Source organism: Typopeltis vanoorti, chromosome 9 (assembly GCF_054136105.1).
Source record: "Typopeltis vanoorti isolate ZY-2024b chromosome 9, IOZ_Tvanoo_1.0, whole genome shotgun sequence".
In the NCBI taxonomy this organism is placed as follows: domain Eukaryota; kingdom Metazoa; phylum Arthropoda; class Arachnida; order Uropygi; family Thelyphonidae; genus Typopeltis; species Typopeltis vanoorti.
The window spans coordinates 93069803-93087533 of NC_143557.1; the positions used below are offsets into that span (position 1 = coordinate 93069803).

At 33.7% G+C, this 17731-nt stretch overlaps 1 protein-coding gene across 1 annotated transcript in view; it reads left to right on the plus strand.

Annotated features, from left to right (window-relative positions):
• LOC150103255 (cilia- and flagella-associated protein 263) overlaps positions 1-17731 on the plus strand; it is a 101311-nt gene that overhangs the window by 37905 nt on the left and 45675 nt on the right. Inside the window, exon 2 of the mRNA XM_090398428.1 lies at positions 9825-10164. Coding sequence (XP_090254554.1) covers positions 9825-10164 — 340 coding nt within the window. The remainder of the gene's footprint in view (positions 1-9824; positions 10165-17731) is intronic.

Below are 17731 nucleotides of genomic sequence, written 5' to 3' on the forward strand. Positions count from 1 at the left end.
TAACAGAGTTAAAGCATAATATTTCGTGCAACAAATTTGCTGCCTAAAAAAAAAAAAAATATATATATATATATATATATATATATAATACGAAATTCTGACGTTATATTTTTCTTTTTCATAATTAAGCTCTGATTGTGTGTGTGTGTATCCTTCCTAATATTTGAATGCTTTTGAAATCAAATCAACAATGAATATTTCTTATATGTTTTGCTCTTACAGAAATAGCTCTTTCATATTCGACAAAAAAGAAAATAAACATTTTCTTTTTTACTCATTTCTCTTAAGTGGAAAAATAAATACAGTTGTATCATTAGATAATATATTTCACAAAATACATCAAATAACTGTGACACTAATTCAAACATGCTGTCGCATGACTTTGTAGATTGCGATGTCTCGGTACTCGTTCTAAATACAGATTAGGTAACTACGTATAATCTGTGCTAAATACCATCTTCTAGTGTTACGCTCTGTGTCGAATCATGCGTTTGCGGAGAAGTAACGGAAGTTGTAGATATGCTGATCTTCTGTAACACTATAAAATTCTGAAACAGTATCCGTACGTATAATAAAATCAAGTAGATCTGTTAATTTGCTCACAGAGATCGAGAAAAATGCTGTGGTCACGCCCAGCTTTTGCGTTCTCATATCCCCCCCCCTACATCTACATCTTATAAAGAATTTAAAAAATATCTTTTTTTTTTTTTACTTTCCTTTGTTGAAAACAAAGGAAAGTACAAAAAAAAGAGCGTCTAAATTTGAATACTTCGTGTTTAACAACTATCTTTTTAGCTATCATATAATATTATCAAATAATCATCCGAATATTTTTTTCGCAGTTTAATAGTACACTAAAAAAACTAGCTCCGAAATGAATCCAATGTTTAAAAGAAGATCTCTTCCTCCTCTTTTTGAATATGAGGTTTACCACAAATGGTGTGTCTACACTTCTTCCTCCTTCATATATGCTTTTTTCATTGCCACCTTTCGCAACGTATTATTTAGAACTATACATTTTTATTTTTATTTTTATTTTATTTTGGATAATTAAAGAGGTTGGTTTTAATTTATATGTACAAATGTCTTCGTTTTTATATAATATTTCCGTTTTAAAAATGTCCACAATCCCACTGTTTAGATTATACACGCTGGCTACATGGATATATAGAAACGTTCAATATGACCATAATTGAAATAATATAAACACAAAATAACTTCTAATTATTTAGTAAAACCAATATTAGTTATTAAAATCAATGCTAGTTTCTTATTAAAATTACTACCAGTTTCGTCCTAATTTATTACAGAGGACTTCTTCAAATGTAAAAGAAATAACAAGAAAAGTCTAAAAGAAAAATCTTTTTTTTTTTTCTTTTCCTTTTTCTTTCTTATTATACGTTTATATTGACCATCCTTCCAACAAATGTGTTTTGAATTTAGGATGATGTTCGGCACAGCAGATGATTTTCGATAAAGGCGTGTCAATGCGGTCGATATACTGACATGCTTAAAATGGCTTTGCTTTCTTAGTTGGTCATCTTTCCGTATAAGGCGATGTTTCCATTCAAGGCACTTCCTCGACCATATGACATAACCTAATTCAAAGATAAACATAGAAAGGCGTCGTGAATTTCAAAGTTGTTATCTGGATAAATATATTTGATTTAATAAAATAAGTTATGCATTTGGTCATGTCGATAAAGAGTGTAATTGGAAATAAGAAATTATTCAGGTGAAGTATTTCAGGGGGTCAAAAATGCAAAGAGCATCATAGGTTCTTTTGATGTACGACTTCTTACTTCCTCTCTTTGTCTGTGCGAAAAACTCACGCAAAAAGTGGAACTAAGATTTCAAGTAAGATTTGGTTTAAATATATATATACACTGTCGTTTTCATTTTTCTATAATATTTATCAATAGATTTCGGTCTTTTATAGTACCCACAATCCCACTGTTTAGATTATATTATACACAATGGAGTGAAGCTTATTCTTAATTTTAAGAATAAGCTATTATTATTATTACATTAATCCTCTTGGAGTCAAAAAGTTATCAGGGAAGAGAGAGAGAGAGAGAGAGAGAGAGAGAGAGAGAGAGAGAGAGAGAGAGAGAGAGAGAGAGAATGGTTTATACTTTTAACCAGTGCCCGCTCGAGGGTATGTGGTGCCCCTAGGCCAGTTGTATCAACGCATTGTAAGACAAGACAGGCATAATAAAATTCTTTATTGTTAAAAGCAGTTTATAGTTATTGCTTATAGTTATTTTGTTTATTGTTTATAGTTATTTAAAAAAGTGCGTATAAAGCATTTTGGGGGGGACACTGCTCGTACCACCAATGCTTCGAATTACCTTTTTTAAGATGTTGGCGCCCCCAAAGCCATTCCGCCATTAGGTCGGTGCCTCTTGTGCCTAAGCCTAGCTTTAAAAGCCTGCTTTTAATGTTACATGCATTATATAAGAAGTATACATTATTTTTGAACATCATAAAAGTTAGTTTATGAAGATGAACAGACTACATGATATCATTCTAAGGTAACGCCATGATTACATTAATAATTTGCTTAAAAAGTTGAGGCTAATTTAGGGTGAAACAAAAGTCCGGTGCCAGAGAATATTGTTTTATTTGATCTGTAATTCTATTTCAACAATAGCATGTTGATCAATAAAAAAAAAAAAAAAGTTTCAAGTAATACATAATCGTTATTCATGTTATTAACTGTTCAAATTTCACGCGATGAGGAAACAGCTTTAGCAATAAATGGAATAATGAAAAGTAATAATTGTAACATTGAGTTTAACATATTTTAAGGGCAGATTATTTTTTAATATATATTTATTTGTTAATTATAGATTTATAACTAATGAACAATATTCTAAATGCTGTTCATGAGAAAGAACAGTCACCGAGAAATATACTGAAGTATACGAAGCGTATTTCAACCAATTCGAATTCGTGTAACAGGTGGTAATAAAGCCACCGAAATCGTTAATGTGATCAGTCATAACAAAGCTCCTGTAACCATTAAAAGAATAAAAATCTACTATGGAAAGGAATATAAATAAAGAAGTCTTTTAACACCTTTTATTCTCCAAAGGGAGTAAGCAAAACTCTTTAGTCTTAATTGACTTTTTGAAAATCAGTAGGCAGGTCTTCATCCATAGTCGTCACAAGCAATTCACTTTATGGCTACCGACGTTTTGAAGATTTCGGGGGCTAGAAATCTTCAAAATCTTGTGCAGAACAACAATAGCGGGCAACTGTTGTTCACTTGTACGTTACGGACTATCAATGGGCAAAATCTCACTGATATCATCCTTTCTTATAGTGAGTAAGGTTGAGAAGAGTTTTCCTTTGTGCAAGATTTCTGTTTTCTTTTATTCAAGCAACGTAATCGTTTTATGATTAATTCACCCCATTATCGATTATAATATTTAGTACAAATTTTCTTTGTATGCAAGGTGATTATGCAAGGATTATTTAATACCTTGTGGCCAGAAATAGCTTAGCTTTTTCGTTTGTATTGTGATTATTTAAATGTGCCATTTTTATTTTGGTATTTGTTTTTTATTATACAGTATATCGTAATAGTGAATGCGATCATAATTAGTAAATTGTTCTAGTTTCGACATAGAAAACGAATCTTTCACTGGGATCATTGCTATACATTTGTATGCAAATGATGTTTATTTAAATTGGTGTTTATTCTTTGTTGTTGTTGTATGTGTAATATGAACTTCATAACTTCAACAGAAAAGTGGAAATAATTTTCATTGTTAATTTAACAAAGTTTTGTTGAAGGTGGTTTAGTTCTCAGTTAAATCATAATAATAACTTTTATTTGACTCTAAATTATTTCACTGACACGTCATTACCGAATAATGTCATAACGTTACAGTTGACCTACATATAGATTTTGATTCTGACAGTACCGAACCTATTAGTACCGCTTTGTCTTCCTTCTGTATGTTCATATAAATATGTTTGGAAGAATTTTGATGAAAATTTTGTAGATGGGATTTTTAGCCAAATTATTCAACTATTTCATTTTGTTTCAAAATGGGGCAACTTTTCGTATCTAAATTGTACATAATCATACAAAACGATATGTTATGTATGATTTTCATTACAGCATTTTTGGTAATATAGCATTTGAATTTCATGCGAAATTCAAATGCTATATTACCAAAAATGCTGTTATTGTAAATACCATTTCACAATCTGTTGCAACAATAATAATGGTTGCTAAAAGAAAGTGGTCAAGCGATGTGATCTTTTGAATATCGTCAACGAACGCAACATTATCCTAACTAGGCAACGTAGACAGTTAATATATCATATTTGATGAAATAATTATAAAAAATAAGGGTGCTTCACTTGCGCTGATGAACAAGTGAGGTCATTGAGCAAAAATGCCTTCAGTGGACTGGAACGAACGCAGCTGGTTAGCCAGTGGTAGTGAGTTGCGGGGGGGGGGGGGGGAGTTTTACTTCAGGTGTGTATGGTTATGGTGTATATATTATAAGAAGAATGGTAGTCTCACGTTGGATGAAGAAATTAATCTACAATCATTCTTCTGGATTCTATGTAAATCCAAAATTTAGAAACACACAGCATTAAAGTAGGTAATTTCTCTCTCTCTCTCTCATATACGCAGACATGCGCTCCCCCGGAGGGGGGGATAGAGATCGAGAGAGGGGGAGGATAGCGAGAAACAGAGAGAGGGCTTTCAATTATAAACGTCAGAAGAACTGTGATTTTAGTTCATCATTTTATTTGACAGATTTAGGTCAAATGAAATAATAAATTGCATTGATTATATAATGGAATCTAGATATGCATCAAATAGAACACAAAGAAGCAAAAAAAAAAAAAAAACGTGGCACTGCATTATTAATAGTATATTCATGAAAACTGCCTCTGTAATGCACTCCAGATAACCTTAAAAGAAGTTATGTGATGAGCTCTTTCTAGGTAAAGTAAACATCACTTAATGATAGTTTTGCTCTCCATTTCTCTGAAGCCTGGACAAAACTTACAAACGCATATAATGCTTATTTGTTACGTGATGAAGAATCTTATCTAAAAAGTGTACTAAACTGGAGCTATTTCCCTTTGCTATTTTCTTCTCACACGTATTGATATTGCGTTATCATCGCTCATTAATTTCATAGAGCATGTTGCATGGTTTGTGATGGTGAGGTTCGTAAACACTGACTTCAAAGAAACAGAAAAAAAGTGAGAAATTCAGAATCATATTATAGTTAACTATAAGAACATCTTTGACTAAAAGTTGCTTTCCACGCTTCCACTTTAAGTCTCCGGAAAAATTTATTTGAATTCTGTTTTAATGTAGATTTAATGAATTCATTGTACTCCGCCAAGTGGAGAAAAAAAAAATCGAAGAATGCACGCTTTATCTTATCAGCATTGTGAGAATCAAGGACAGCGACGAGGTACACGCTATGTCCCAGATGCTTATTTATTCTTATTATTATTATTAATTCTTTTTCTGCTTCTTTTGTATGGCTTTTTGTTCAGCGATTATGCGATGCAGAGAAAGTTGTGGGATTTCCATATTAAAAAAAGAAAAAGAAAGAAAGAAAGAAAGACACCATAACCACAGCTAAAGCATGAAATATTTTATTAATTGAACATTAATTTAAATGCAACAAATTACAACGACGTGCTGCAACAATGGTTATTTATCTCTTTTAGATGTAGTCTCGTAACGATATATATATAGTATATCTATATATATATTTATTTACTTCACTTTCTTTCATTAAACATTTATAGTTAAAATTATTTATTAAATTAAATAACGGATACCTTATGTTAAAAAAGTAATTTTAATTATAAACTTTTTGCCTATGTATCTACAGTAGATCTTAAAACATAGAACAATATAATATACAATTAACTGGTTCAAAAAAAGCACACAATAGCTTTAGAAAGGTAGCAATGGAACAAGACGTTCTATATGGAATCTGGTCTTATTCGTCGAATTTTGTCTTATTCGGTATATTCAATACGGCCAGATTTTTCAGATTCATGATAATTGATATAACATTTATGTTCCTCAACACGAACAACGACAGCTCTTTCAGATCGTCCTACATAAGAGCAGATTCGTCATGTTCCATGACTCGTGGAACATTTTTATAAGGAATTTTGTGAAACATTCCTAACATTATGCAAATTTAAATAAATATGATGGTCCACATGTTCCTTCCATTTTGGGAGATACTACTTTTTTTTATTTAATCTGCTTGCCTTTCCTAATTTGACGAAAGCTATTTTGACGCTCTGTAAAATCTTTTTGTTAACTGCATATTATGTTGCTCCAATATTTAGTTATACCGATGGTGCCTTAGATGCATAAGCGAAAAAGTTTACAATTAAAATTATTTCAGTTAAGGTAAATTATCCGTCCTTTAACTTCTGGTATTATGCCAAACTTACTTTCTTCCAATTCTAAGTCAGATTTTTCAGATTAGCCCAACTCCATGTTAAGTTAATCTGAACTTATGAGGTTTAATCAATTGAATGTAACCTTGATGTTCAGAAATTAATTTTTCAACTAACTGGCGGGTTTGAACGAAGTAGGATAAGTAGAATCATGGAACGTAGGAAACACAAGATAGCAACAAGGAGAATCTTGGTGTTAGGAAAAGATAATAGTTGATAGGTTTGTGGCAGTATTTTTTAATTTAAATTTTAATTAATTATTTTATTTTATTTTTATTTTGGGAGAAGAAAAACTTTAGTCGTTAAATATTTTTGATTTTACCACAAACTTAATTTGAGTTTTTGAAGATGAAAACCTCGTATGATTCTAGATTTGAAATTAAAAAGGATGTGAACCTGTTGCTGTGGTGATTAACCAGAAATAGCTTCTCCACCACGATGATAACCACTGCTAGGAAAACTAATCCTATGCGTATGCTATATTTCGGGTAGGGCTTACATCTTTTCCTTGACAACGTTGAACACTACCGTTTATATTGTATATGGAAAATATGACTTGTGGATTGATTTGGCTCTCATTATCTCACTAAAAGTCAAAACCGTTCTGGGTAGTGACCCTTTCCATAATGTATAATTATATACGCTTCCTAAAGGGGGGGGGGTATGCGTATTTTTGTTCACTAACGTTTGAATGTAGGATTAAAACAAGAATATAATTTCTTGTCAAGTATAATTCGATTTCACTTCAGTCTTTCGAAAATTCTACCGAATCTTCTGTTAAGATTCTATATATAAAAATATAGAAGGATTTAAAAATATTGAAAGTGAGTGAGTGGAATCGAAGAAATTAGATTTTAACACCATTACCAAACCATCACAGTTTTCTATGTTTCCGACTAGTTTCAGCGTTGACTTTTTCGTGTCACGTACATTGATTAGCTGAGAGTGGGGAGGGGGGGGGGGTAGCTGGCAAAGTAGAAGATCGCTGAAGTGAAGTCTATAGTATATATCTGGCAAAGGTTTAACTAAAAATGATCCGTAAGCAATGAAAACAACCGGATAGCCCATGTGGACGAATAGCATTAGTTAATATCCGAGACAAAGCAAATATGAACGCAATTAACTTGCTCAGTCAAACTCTATACTCAGTCAAAAATTAAAAAAAAAAATTAATATATATTAGACCACAATATACATCACACTCTTCTTTGTTCGACTTATAACAGAGTCATGCATTAACTCTGAGCAAAATAAAAGATGTGCCTACGGTAGATAAAAAAGACTCCAAAACTAATGATCTGGAGATTGAAAGATCGCTAAGTCTAGAATCGAGATTCTAGTGTCATCATGTAAATAGAAAAACACCAATAAGAAGAAACTACCCTGCCTATGAACTCATACTATTGAGTTCAGTGGGAACACTCCAGCGATGGTTAGAAAGATATGGGTTTGAATTCCGTTAAGGCGTGAAGAATGAGCTTTTTCAACTCAATGCTAGTCTCGTACGGAAATAGCTGGGTTTTTCTTCCCTAAAACATGGATTATTCACTTAAATATAAAGAGCCAATAGGCTTCATTTCGGCGATATAAACATTATATAAATTAAGGGGATATTAAATTCCACATTGTTTTAAAACCGAATAAGAAACTCAAAGATTGGAATCAAAGAGTTTCATGCCGAATCTGCTATACGAGTTGCCTTTTTGACAACTCGTATAGCAGAGTATATAAGTTCTTTTCGCTATACCCTTTGGTATTAATTTGGTCTAGCTACTCACTGATGAAGCCGCAATAAAGGCTGAAACCGGTCTGGGTAGTGACCTCCCAATATAATGTAATAACAGCATACATTTCCTAGGAAATGTGTTTTACCTTATGGAAAATAATAGCGATCAGAACTTTACCACCTTTGCTGCGAGTTGCCCGAGTTTGTACTACGTACTTGGACTACGTGTATTAGCTCACGCTAGTAGTTGCCGATACTTTTATAGTTTACTATACTATATTCGGCATGAAACTCTCTGATTCCAATCTTTGAGTTTCTTATTCGGTTTTAAAACAATGTGGGATTTAATATCCCCTTAATTTAAATAATGGATTATTCATCCCACCCAACAGGCAAGCCTGCTGGGTGGGATGAATAATCTACATACGCAATATCCGAGCTACATACGCAATTAATAGACTTAGCAGCATAGTCTAGGTTGCTTTGGCTCTAATTCAAAACTATGACAATCTAAACTATGGTCCAAAGAAGATAGGTAGTGGTCTTTTGCATAGTTTCCTGGAACGCGTTTAGTTTTCCTCCTGATTACTTATCGATAACGCCTGACTTCAACATCCTATGTGGACAATGTTGCAGGTTAGGTGTATGGGAAATGTTTGTTGGTCTTGTAATTACTATTTCTAGCAAAATACTTCCCAGTGGTTGAGTGGATTGATAAAAGGAGGGGGGGGTTGCAGAGTATTGGACAAAAAATGGCATATTGAACAAATGTCTTTCTAATAAATTTGTTTCTTTCTGATGTTTTACAACCTCTCATTCTACGGAAAAGAGATTTTTTATTTTATTTTTTATTTAACTTGATAAAATATACATTACAAGATACGTAACAAAAGGACTATTTACATATTATAAGTATATATATATATATATATATATTACAGAGAAAGGAAAATTTTCCTTTCAGATATACAATAGAAAATACAATAAATGCGTTATATTTCAGATGAAGTGTATTGTTGTCGGCAATCCAGAACAGGGTTGGAATACGGAAAAGAGAGAAAGAGAGAGAGAGAGAGAGAAACAAAAACAAATTTAGGTTACAAATAACGGAATAACAGAAAATGTGCATATTCCAAAGTCTTATTATGTTTCTTTAAGTTTGCATATTTCATTAATTTTTCTCTATTAGTTAATTACAAGAAAAGATAATCCACTTTTCTCAACTTAGGTGATCTTGTGAGGACGGGTCCGATTTTCCACTATGCTACTTGATAGCTCTTGTAATGCATACGTATGGTTCCAAGAGCATGAGAAACTTTTTAGTGGTTTGATCTGAGAGCATAATAGAATATTTATAAGATGGAGTAAAACAAGCAGTCCAGTACATTCATGCATCTCTTTCCATTATCATTCAACTGAGTGTTTATTGACTGATATTCTTGTGATATGCTTTTATCACCACGTGGGGTTTAAAAAGCTAAAGAAAATACTTTAGAAGGAAAAAAAAAGATATTTTTTCCTGCCTGCTTTTTTTATTCAATAAGTAAGGGATTATCTTTCTGATTTTTATTCAAATCACAGGGTTTTGTTTTACATGGGTCTCACCTCACTTTATTGCTCTTTCTAGATACCACAATTCACTGCTGGCCAAAGAAAATACCCTCTTAGAAAACTACATTAGACGATCAGAAGAAACATATGGACCTATAATTTTACCCTCTGAAAAATTCTCCAGAACTCCTCCGTCTGGCGCCTCTTCCAGAACGTCTATGGATAGTTCTTCTTCTAGTGCAGATGTTCGAGCTACAGTTCGCAAAAAATCGAGGAACAGAAGTTTATTTGGTGATCGACTGAATGTTTTAACATATCAGCAGAAATGCTACATTGCACATGACGAATTTACGGAGTTACAACGACAACTACAGCGTTTGAGAAAACGCGGAGAAAAGGTGTTGGATGATTTTCAGGTAGTTATTGAGTAATACAAAATTGACAGCTTTTTTTTTTTTTTAAAGATACTAAAGATGTACAATAATGGTGCAACAAGAGGTACAATAATGGTCTCTGGTAGGAATTTATTAAGCGGTTAGCAGTGAAGTAGAAAATATTGCTTTCAGTGATCTAAATAGCGAAGAACAAATTCCACAACCCCATTAAAAATTTCTAGGAGTGCAAATTTTCTCGTCGCTTTGGGTTGATAAGGATCATGTCTACAAATCGCATCAGTGATTAAGATAATTCTATTTCTGTTTTCTCTACTAGATATCAGACATTATTCTTTTTCTAAAATTAAAACAAACATCGGATTGTTTCTGTAATACAGATTATCTGATCCTTAGCCTACTATCAGTAGGCTAAGGATCAGGTTTGTTGTTGTTTGTCGTGGTTCCCCCCCCCCCCAGTTTTCTCCATCCGTCCCCTTAGGACTAGTTGAGGTTGTGCCCTCCAATGTCTTTGGAAAACCTTGCCTTCTGTTAAGCATTTCTAGATGCTCATCAATACTTATGTGGTATATTTTAATCGCTTATTTGCAATGTTGTTAATGGCTTTACTGAATTCCAAAGAAATCACATCACAGCATTAACTTGGTCTATTTCTCTCATGACCTCTTTATAAAGCAGGTTTGTCATAATCGATCTTCTCTTAATGAAACCTGATGTACTCTTCAAGTGATCACTATCAAATATATCCTGATACGATTCCTGATTAATTTCCCTATTACTTTGCTGACAGCACATAATAACACTAACTGTTCTTCACTTTATGCAATTAATCACCTTAGGAATTATGATTATTCCATAATTGCTGACGTACATTTGTTTGCCACCAAAGCAGATAATATCATCCCATTACAAAATTCTTATCAAATTGTTTGTCAACTCCAACTGGATCATTAAAAATTATTTCTGAGTTTATTTAATAAACACATACAATTATTATTTTATTTGTTTCAAATAAAATAACTATCATAAAGTTTGTTCCAAAAATCTATTGTCGTATTATCAGCTCTTTCATTCCCCCATTAATAATACTTTGTTTTTCTTTATATCTTTGATGTAATAACAGAACCATAATATTATCATTATTTCCTCCACTACGATAACACACCTCCCACCCTCGACTATGAGAGTACGAATGAGATAATGATTTTTAAACTTATCTCATTATAGAATTAAACAATGGTTGTGTAAAATTGGCGAATATCCAAGAAATTCTATCAATATTAAATATTTAAGATTATTTTCTGGATTTTATTAATAAAATAGGTCAGATATATTTTTATGTGCAACAAAAATATGTAACTGAAGTCTTTGACTGCAGGTCTAGAATAAAATAAAGTTAACAACACATGATTATTCTTTTGCTTCATCCATAACATTATACGCAATGTTAACCTAAAGCAGATCATATATGTAAGCGAAAATTGTCAGTCAGGTGAAGAAAAAGAAAAGCTTTGACCAAAAGATAGTTTTGACATTAGCTTCATAAGAGGTGAATATGCACGCACTTTAACACCTCGCGTACTGCGAACACATCGCGATATTTTATCATTCGGGTAGAAAGACGTGTTCGAATCCCATCTAGGACTCAATGACCCTTGATAATGGCTGGTTCATCTGATAGCTGATCTTGTGGAAAGAATTTTACTCCCGGAAAATCTGGTAATCAGTTTGTTTTTTTCCCGCAGAGTTGGAGAAACAGGAGCCAACCAGAACATGGCAGCTAACAATCATAAAACTTTGTGAAGTCCCTTAGTTGCTTCAGCCGTAATTCAAACTAAAGCTGAATTTATGCTGTCACACGAACTAAAATTAGTTTATTTGGGGGTGGAACCATTTCAGTTCTTCGAATTCCATGTACGATGTACGAAATCTTTAGAACTTTTCACCTGAAAGTGAGTTAACAAGTCTGACGTATAGGGAAATAAATTAAATTATTTATGCTTATTTTTGAAGTAAAACTTTAATTTCAACATTCTAAAATGTTATTTTTCTTGCTTTTATGTTAGCAAAATCGTCGATGACATTGGCAAAGTCTATTTCATAATAATGTAGGTAATTCTTAATCTGTTTTATTTAGAAAAACTCCTCTCACAACTAGCAACACTTACAGCAATTGTGAGGAAAATTCGCAGTAGTATTACAATATTTGGAAATGAGTTCTCGAGACTATTTTAGAATTAACTGCGAAAGTTCAAAAAGGTTCAAAGTGCCGCCCGGGGCGGAGCGCTCCCTCCCCCCTCTAGCTACACCACTGCTACCAAGGCCGTTCAGAGTTAACAGTAGTCTACTATAATACCATCATGTTTACCCACTACTAAATGTTTTCAACTGGGGTTTACTAGGAGCTGGAGCTGCCTTATTATATACCACTCTGAAAAAGTACTCGTACATTTACCTCATGGAAAAGGTGGGTCGAGTTCTGTTTGATTTGAAATTACGTTATAATTTCGTAATTGAGTCTCCATACCTCAGTCGGTATAGACAAAGCCTTTTGGTTGGAAAGACGTGGGTTCGAATCCCGACGCAAGGCACCTATAACTATCAGAACGTTAGCCGGTTTCATACAGAGGGACAGGGTTTTTTGTTATCTCGGAAACTCAGGTTTGTCATCCCTCAAAACAGACAAACCGATCTAGTGAACATATGTATCTATAAGCATAAAATACTTATCCTTAAAGGGATGTAACATAGGAATGACAAGTGGGCTGCATTAAATTTTTTAAATTAATATTCAATTCATAATTAGGAAACAGCCATCGAAGAATAGATATCAGCGACTTCGAACTAACAGACAGCATAACAACAAACGTTTGAGAAGAGTCAACAAATTTTATCATCTTTAATTCCCATATAATTAAGATCCTGAAGAAGTTGTTTCCCCATAGTAACAGAAAAATCATTGTTGGTCTAATAAAAAGTAATTTGTGATGTGAAAAATACCATATGTGCATTATTTCATCAAATTCAAACGTTATCTTTATACAAAACATTTCAGAATTAAACACAAACCTCGTGAATGTTTGAGAAAGTTGATATAGTCGTGCTATATCAGCAGGATCTTTGTTGTTGATGTTGCTGCTGCAAAACCATCAACTCCATCCAAAGTTCGATGAAAAGCCAACCGGCTTTTTTCTGGCGAGGTTGATAAGTTAAGGGGATAAAAATCCCTTATTGTTTTTCAGCCAGTAAGCGAAAACTACGATCTAAACGTTTCATGCCGACGAACTGTCAGTGGATCCAAGCGTAAGTGACCACTTGGTAATGCCACACCAAGGCAACTCGTTGCAAAGGTGGAGCAAGATCCCTCACTATTCTTGATATTTTCTCATAATGTGAAAACACACAGCTCCTAGGAGATGTAGTACTGTCATTACATTATGAGGAGAGGTCACTACCCAGACCGGTTTCAACCTTTTTTGCTTACTGGCAAAAAAGTTGCTTACTTTTGCAGCTTACTGGCTGAAAAACAATAAGGGATTTTTATCCCCTTAACTTATCAACCTCGCCAGAAAAATAGCCGTTTGGCTTTTCATCTTGTTATAATACATTATAATATAATATAGTGACACACCTTTCTGGCATTCGTATAGCGAAAGTATGTAAGTTCTCTTCACTTAAACCCTGATATTCTAGGTCTAGCTACTCACTGATCTTCTTCTTCTACACGTTATTCCTGCTTCCTATGCAGGGTCCGCGTGTTACTTAGATGCGACTTCTTGTTAGTACTACTCCCAACCGACCCGTCGCCTGGTCTGCCGCTGGGGGTGGGGGGGGGATATATTTTTGACTGTAGAGGCGTATGTTCACGGGGCTGGTTTGCCTGTTTGCGGGATGAAAAACGCCAGATAAACTGGCGGAAAAAACCCTATTGATCGCGCCCAAGACCGGCTAACTTGGCTACTCACTGATGAGACCTCAAAAAAGGTTGAAACCGGTGGGGGCTATTATGAGTTCGCTCCCTTGGGGTTTTTGCCTTAAGGGAGCAATTTGAGTCTCGGGGGAAAGTGTTCTCCGGCACGGCCCGCTGAGGGGCTTTGTCGGTGAATGATGGATGATTTTCTTCGGAATTTGAGCGGTTCTGCTCGGTGGTGGCGTGTGGGTGGAAGGCTATCACTGAGTGGAGCCAACGCTGAGATGGACGGTCTTTCGCCCACGATTGAGTGGCCTAGGGATCGTCCGAATTTTTAGAGACGGCTTTACTTACTCATAAGGTTGAAACCAGTCTGGGTAGTGACCTCTCCTCATAATGTAAAGCAGTATTACATCTCCTAGGAGCTGTGTGTTTTTACACTATGAGAAAATATCAAGAATAGTGAGGGATCTTGCTCCACCTTTGCAAACGAGTTGCCTTGGTGTGTCTCTACCAAGTGGTCACTTACGCTTGGATTCGCCGATAGTTCGTCGGCATGAAACGCTTAGATCGAAAACGTAGTTTTAGATCTTAGTTTCGCTTACTGGCTGAAAAACAATAAGGGATGTTTATCCCCTTAACCCATCCAAAGTTCTTTTAGTATTGTATGAACATGCCACTTTCTTATAAATGTGTACTCTGCCCACTTTTCACTCTCTTCATCGTGCATCAGCTAAGTGCTTATTTACCTACGTGCTATGCGAATGGAAGGAAAAACAAGGCAAATTGGTCAGAGAATACTCGCAGTTTACATATGTAAAAGACCATATGCAGATAGGATTGACTATCGTATTAAGTAGGTTTCTATGAAGCTAAGTTTCTTGACTGCGACAGACCATTGCGCCAAACACACTGAGGAAAAGATGAGGTAGTATTTTAATGCACCTTACAAGGTGAAGCTACTGTTCAGAAGTCTATGATAACGATGGTGATAAGCACTTCCAACATAATAATAAAAATAAGCTAAATATTACAAGCGAAACATAACTGATAATAACACATTTCTCTTTCTTTTGTTTTATTTAGAAAATATTTTCTAAATAAAACAAAATATTTCAAATTATTTCTTAAATTTTTGCGTTGACTTTATTTAATCCCCAATACAGTAAAGTGACATACTTCTAATCTTTTCGAATTTTTATTTTTGGTTCTTCAAAGCTTATAAAGAAATCCATTCTGGTTAGACACATGTGTCCTGTAATCGCTGCAAAGATATTTAGTGTAAAATTCTTCAAAAGAAACCTCGTCAGCGAAGTCTATATATATCTACCTACATATGTAACGAGATATTCTCTACACGCGTAAGTATCATGTTTCACTCCCTAATGAATTTATCCGAAAAACAGTTTGCTATTCCAGTATTTGCTGTATTTTTTAAATGTCCTCATGTTTGTCGTGATACATTTAAATATTTAGATGAAATTAATTTTCGAAAAATATTTTCTCTTTTATCCATTAAACAAGGTAGTTAATAAAATGAAATTTTTTAAACTGGAATATCGCATTTATATTACTCCAAACAAATACTTTTCTATAAATCCAACTAATACTCGCCAAATAATAATAATAATAATAATAATAATAATAATAATAATAATAATAATAATAATAATAATAATAATAATAAATGCTATGACGCATGCTTTATAAATAAATGCATAGTATACCAAGCATCATTTCCAAGGAGATAAAGGTTTATAAGATGGATATCATATATCGTTGCAGGTCTGGAGGACGTAATATGCTAATTAATTTAATTAGCATATTACGTAATAGTTATATGCTAACAAAATCGTGACTAGCCAGTGTTTTTTTCTCCTTAAATTCTTTGTCAAAAACCGACAGTCTCCTAAAAAAAATGTGGGAATCTTTTTAGTTCTTTATAATATTGGAATTTATGTGGGTATAACACACACACACACACACACACACACACACACACACACACATACACATATATATATATATATATATATATATATATATATATATATATATATATAACTAATATAGCTGACTGACATTTATGCCATTTCTTAGTTTTTAACAAAGTAAACAGAAAAATGCAATTCCGTTGATGAAAGAAAAGAGAAATAGTTTTGTTTGTTTGTATGTACTGGTCAAAAAGAAGATAAAAGGGAAATCTTCATTTCCAGTCTACAAAAACGCATATATTTTCTTGCTTCCTCAAAAGAACCTTTAGCTGCCAGAGTCTAATCAGACGATCGGAGTCATAAAGAAGTTAAGACGGATATAACGTTCTTAAAAAAAGACATCCATTAGCGTCACTTACCAGCGGATATGACAAATAAAATTAATATTTTTTTCTTTGAGGCAGCAAGTTCCAAACAAAATCCTTTCTTATAAAAGTTGGTTTGTTGGTTAGTCTGATATAATAGTAATAATAATAATATATATTAGGATAACCAAGTTATTTTATAAACTTGGTTATTTTAACTCCTAATCCCAAGTATGCAAACAATTAAGTTTGCGCCTGAAACAAAGTTCAAGTCTAAAGATGATACAACACACCAGGCCAACTCATTGTAAAGGTGGGTAAAGCTCTGATCACTATTCGTAGTATTTTCCCATAATGTAAAGCACATCTCACTAGAAGATGTATACTGCAATGCATTATGGGTGGGGTCACTACCCAGACCGGTTTCAACCTTTTTTTTGAGGTCTCCTCAGTGAGTAGCTAGACCCTAAAAAAAAATTATTACATATAAAATTTATTACATATATATATATGAAAAAGCTTTAATGACTGATACCGAGAGATAAAAAGATGACATGATATATTTGAAAAGATACTACTAGTTTACTAGCTTCGTTGAACTGATCAACATCTTCAGGTATCACAATCAAAGAAGTATATAAAGAATTACAGAGACTTAAAATTGTAATAACAGAACAAGTATAAAAAGACAGTAGCGTGTTTGAATACAAAATGTGAGCTTGAGTTCCAAACAAACGTATACTACGCGCTGTCGCGAATGCGCCAGTACTGAACAGAAGCAACGTGTGCGTCAGAGAGATTAAAACTCAGGCTGTTGTTGATATGAGAGGAATCTAGAGAAATTTCCCTAGATTCGACAATCTTTCTCTCGAGTTCATAATAGCACACATGAATGTTAGAAGTTTGAGTCCAGTTCACAATGTGTTGGCAGCCTTCGTCTGATTTAACTGAAAAGAGAACGTGGCTAGAGAGAGTGCTAGCTCTAGTCCTGTTATATGAGATGTCTCGACGATGTTCTTCCAAACGTAGAAGGATGGATTTAGCAGTCTGGCCATAGTATGGCTTTCCACAATCACATAAAATCTTGTACAGTCCTGGAAACTGAGTTGGAAGATGTTTCTCTTTAGGTTTGCTAAGTATTGAACGAAGTTTTGGAAGCGTAGTGAAGCAAGTTTTGAAGTCAAACTTCTTGAGAATCTTTGACAGTTTTGGTGAAATAGAGCTGATGTAAGGCAAAGAGATGAAGGCTCTTGGGGAAGAGGGATCTTCAGAAGTAGTTGAGTGACTGGGGGAAAGAAATTTGTCAAATTTCTTAGGAGAGAAACCATTATTAATAAAAGGTTTTTTAAGAAGAAGGAGTTCATTTTCAATTTCTGTTTCTT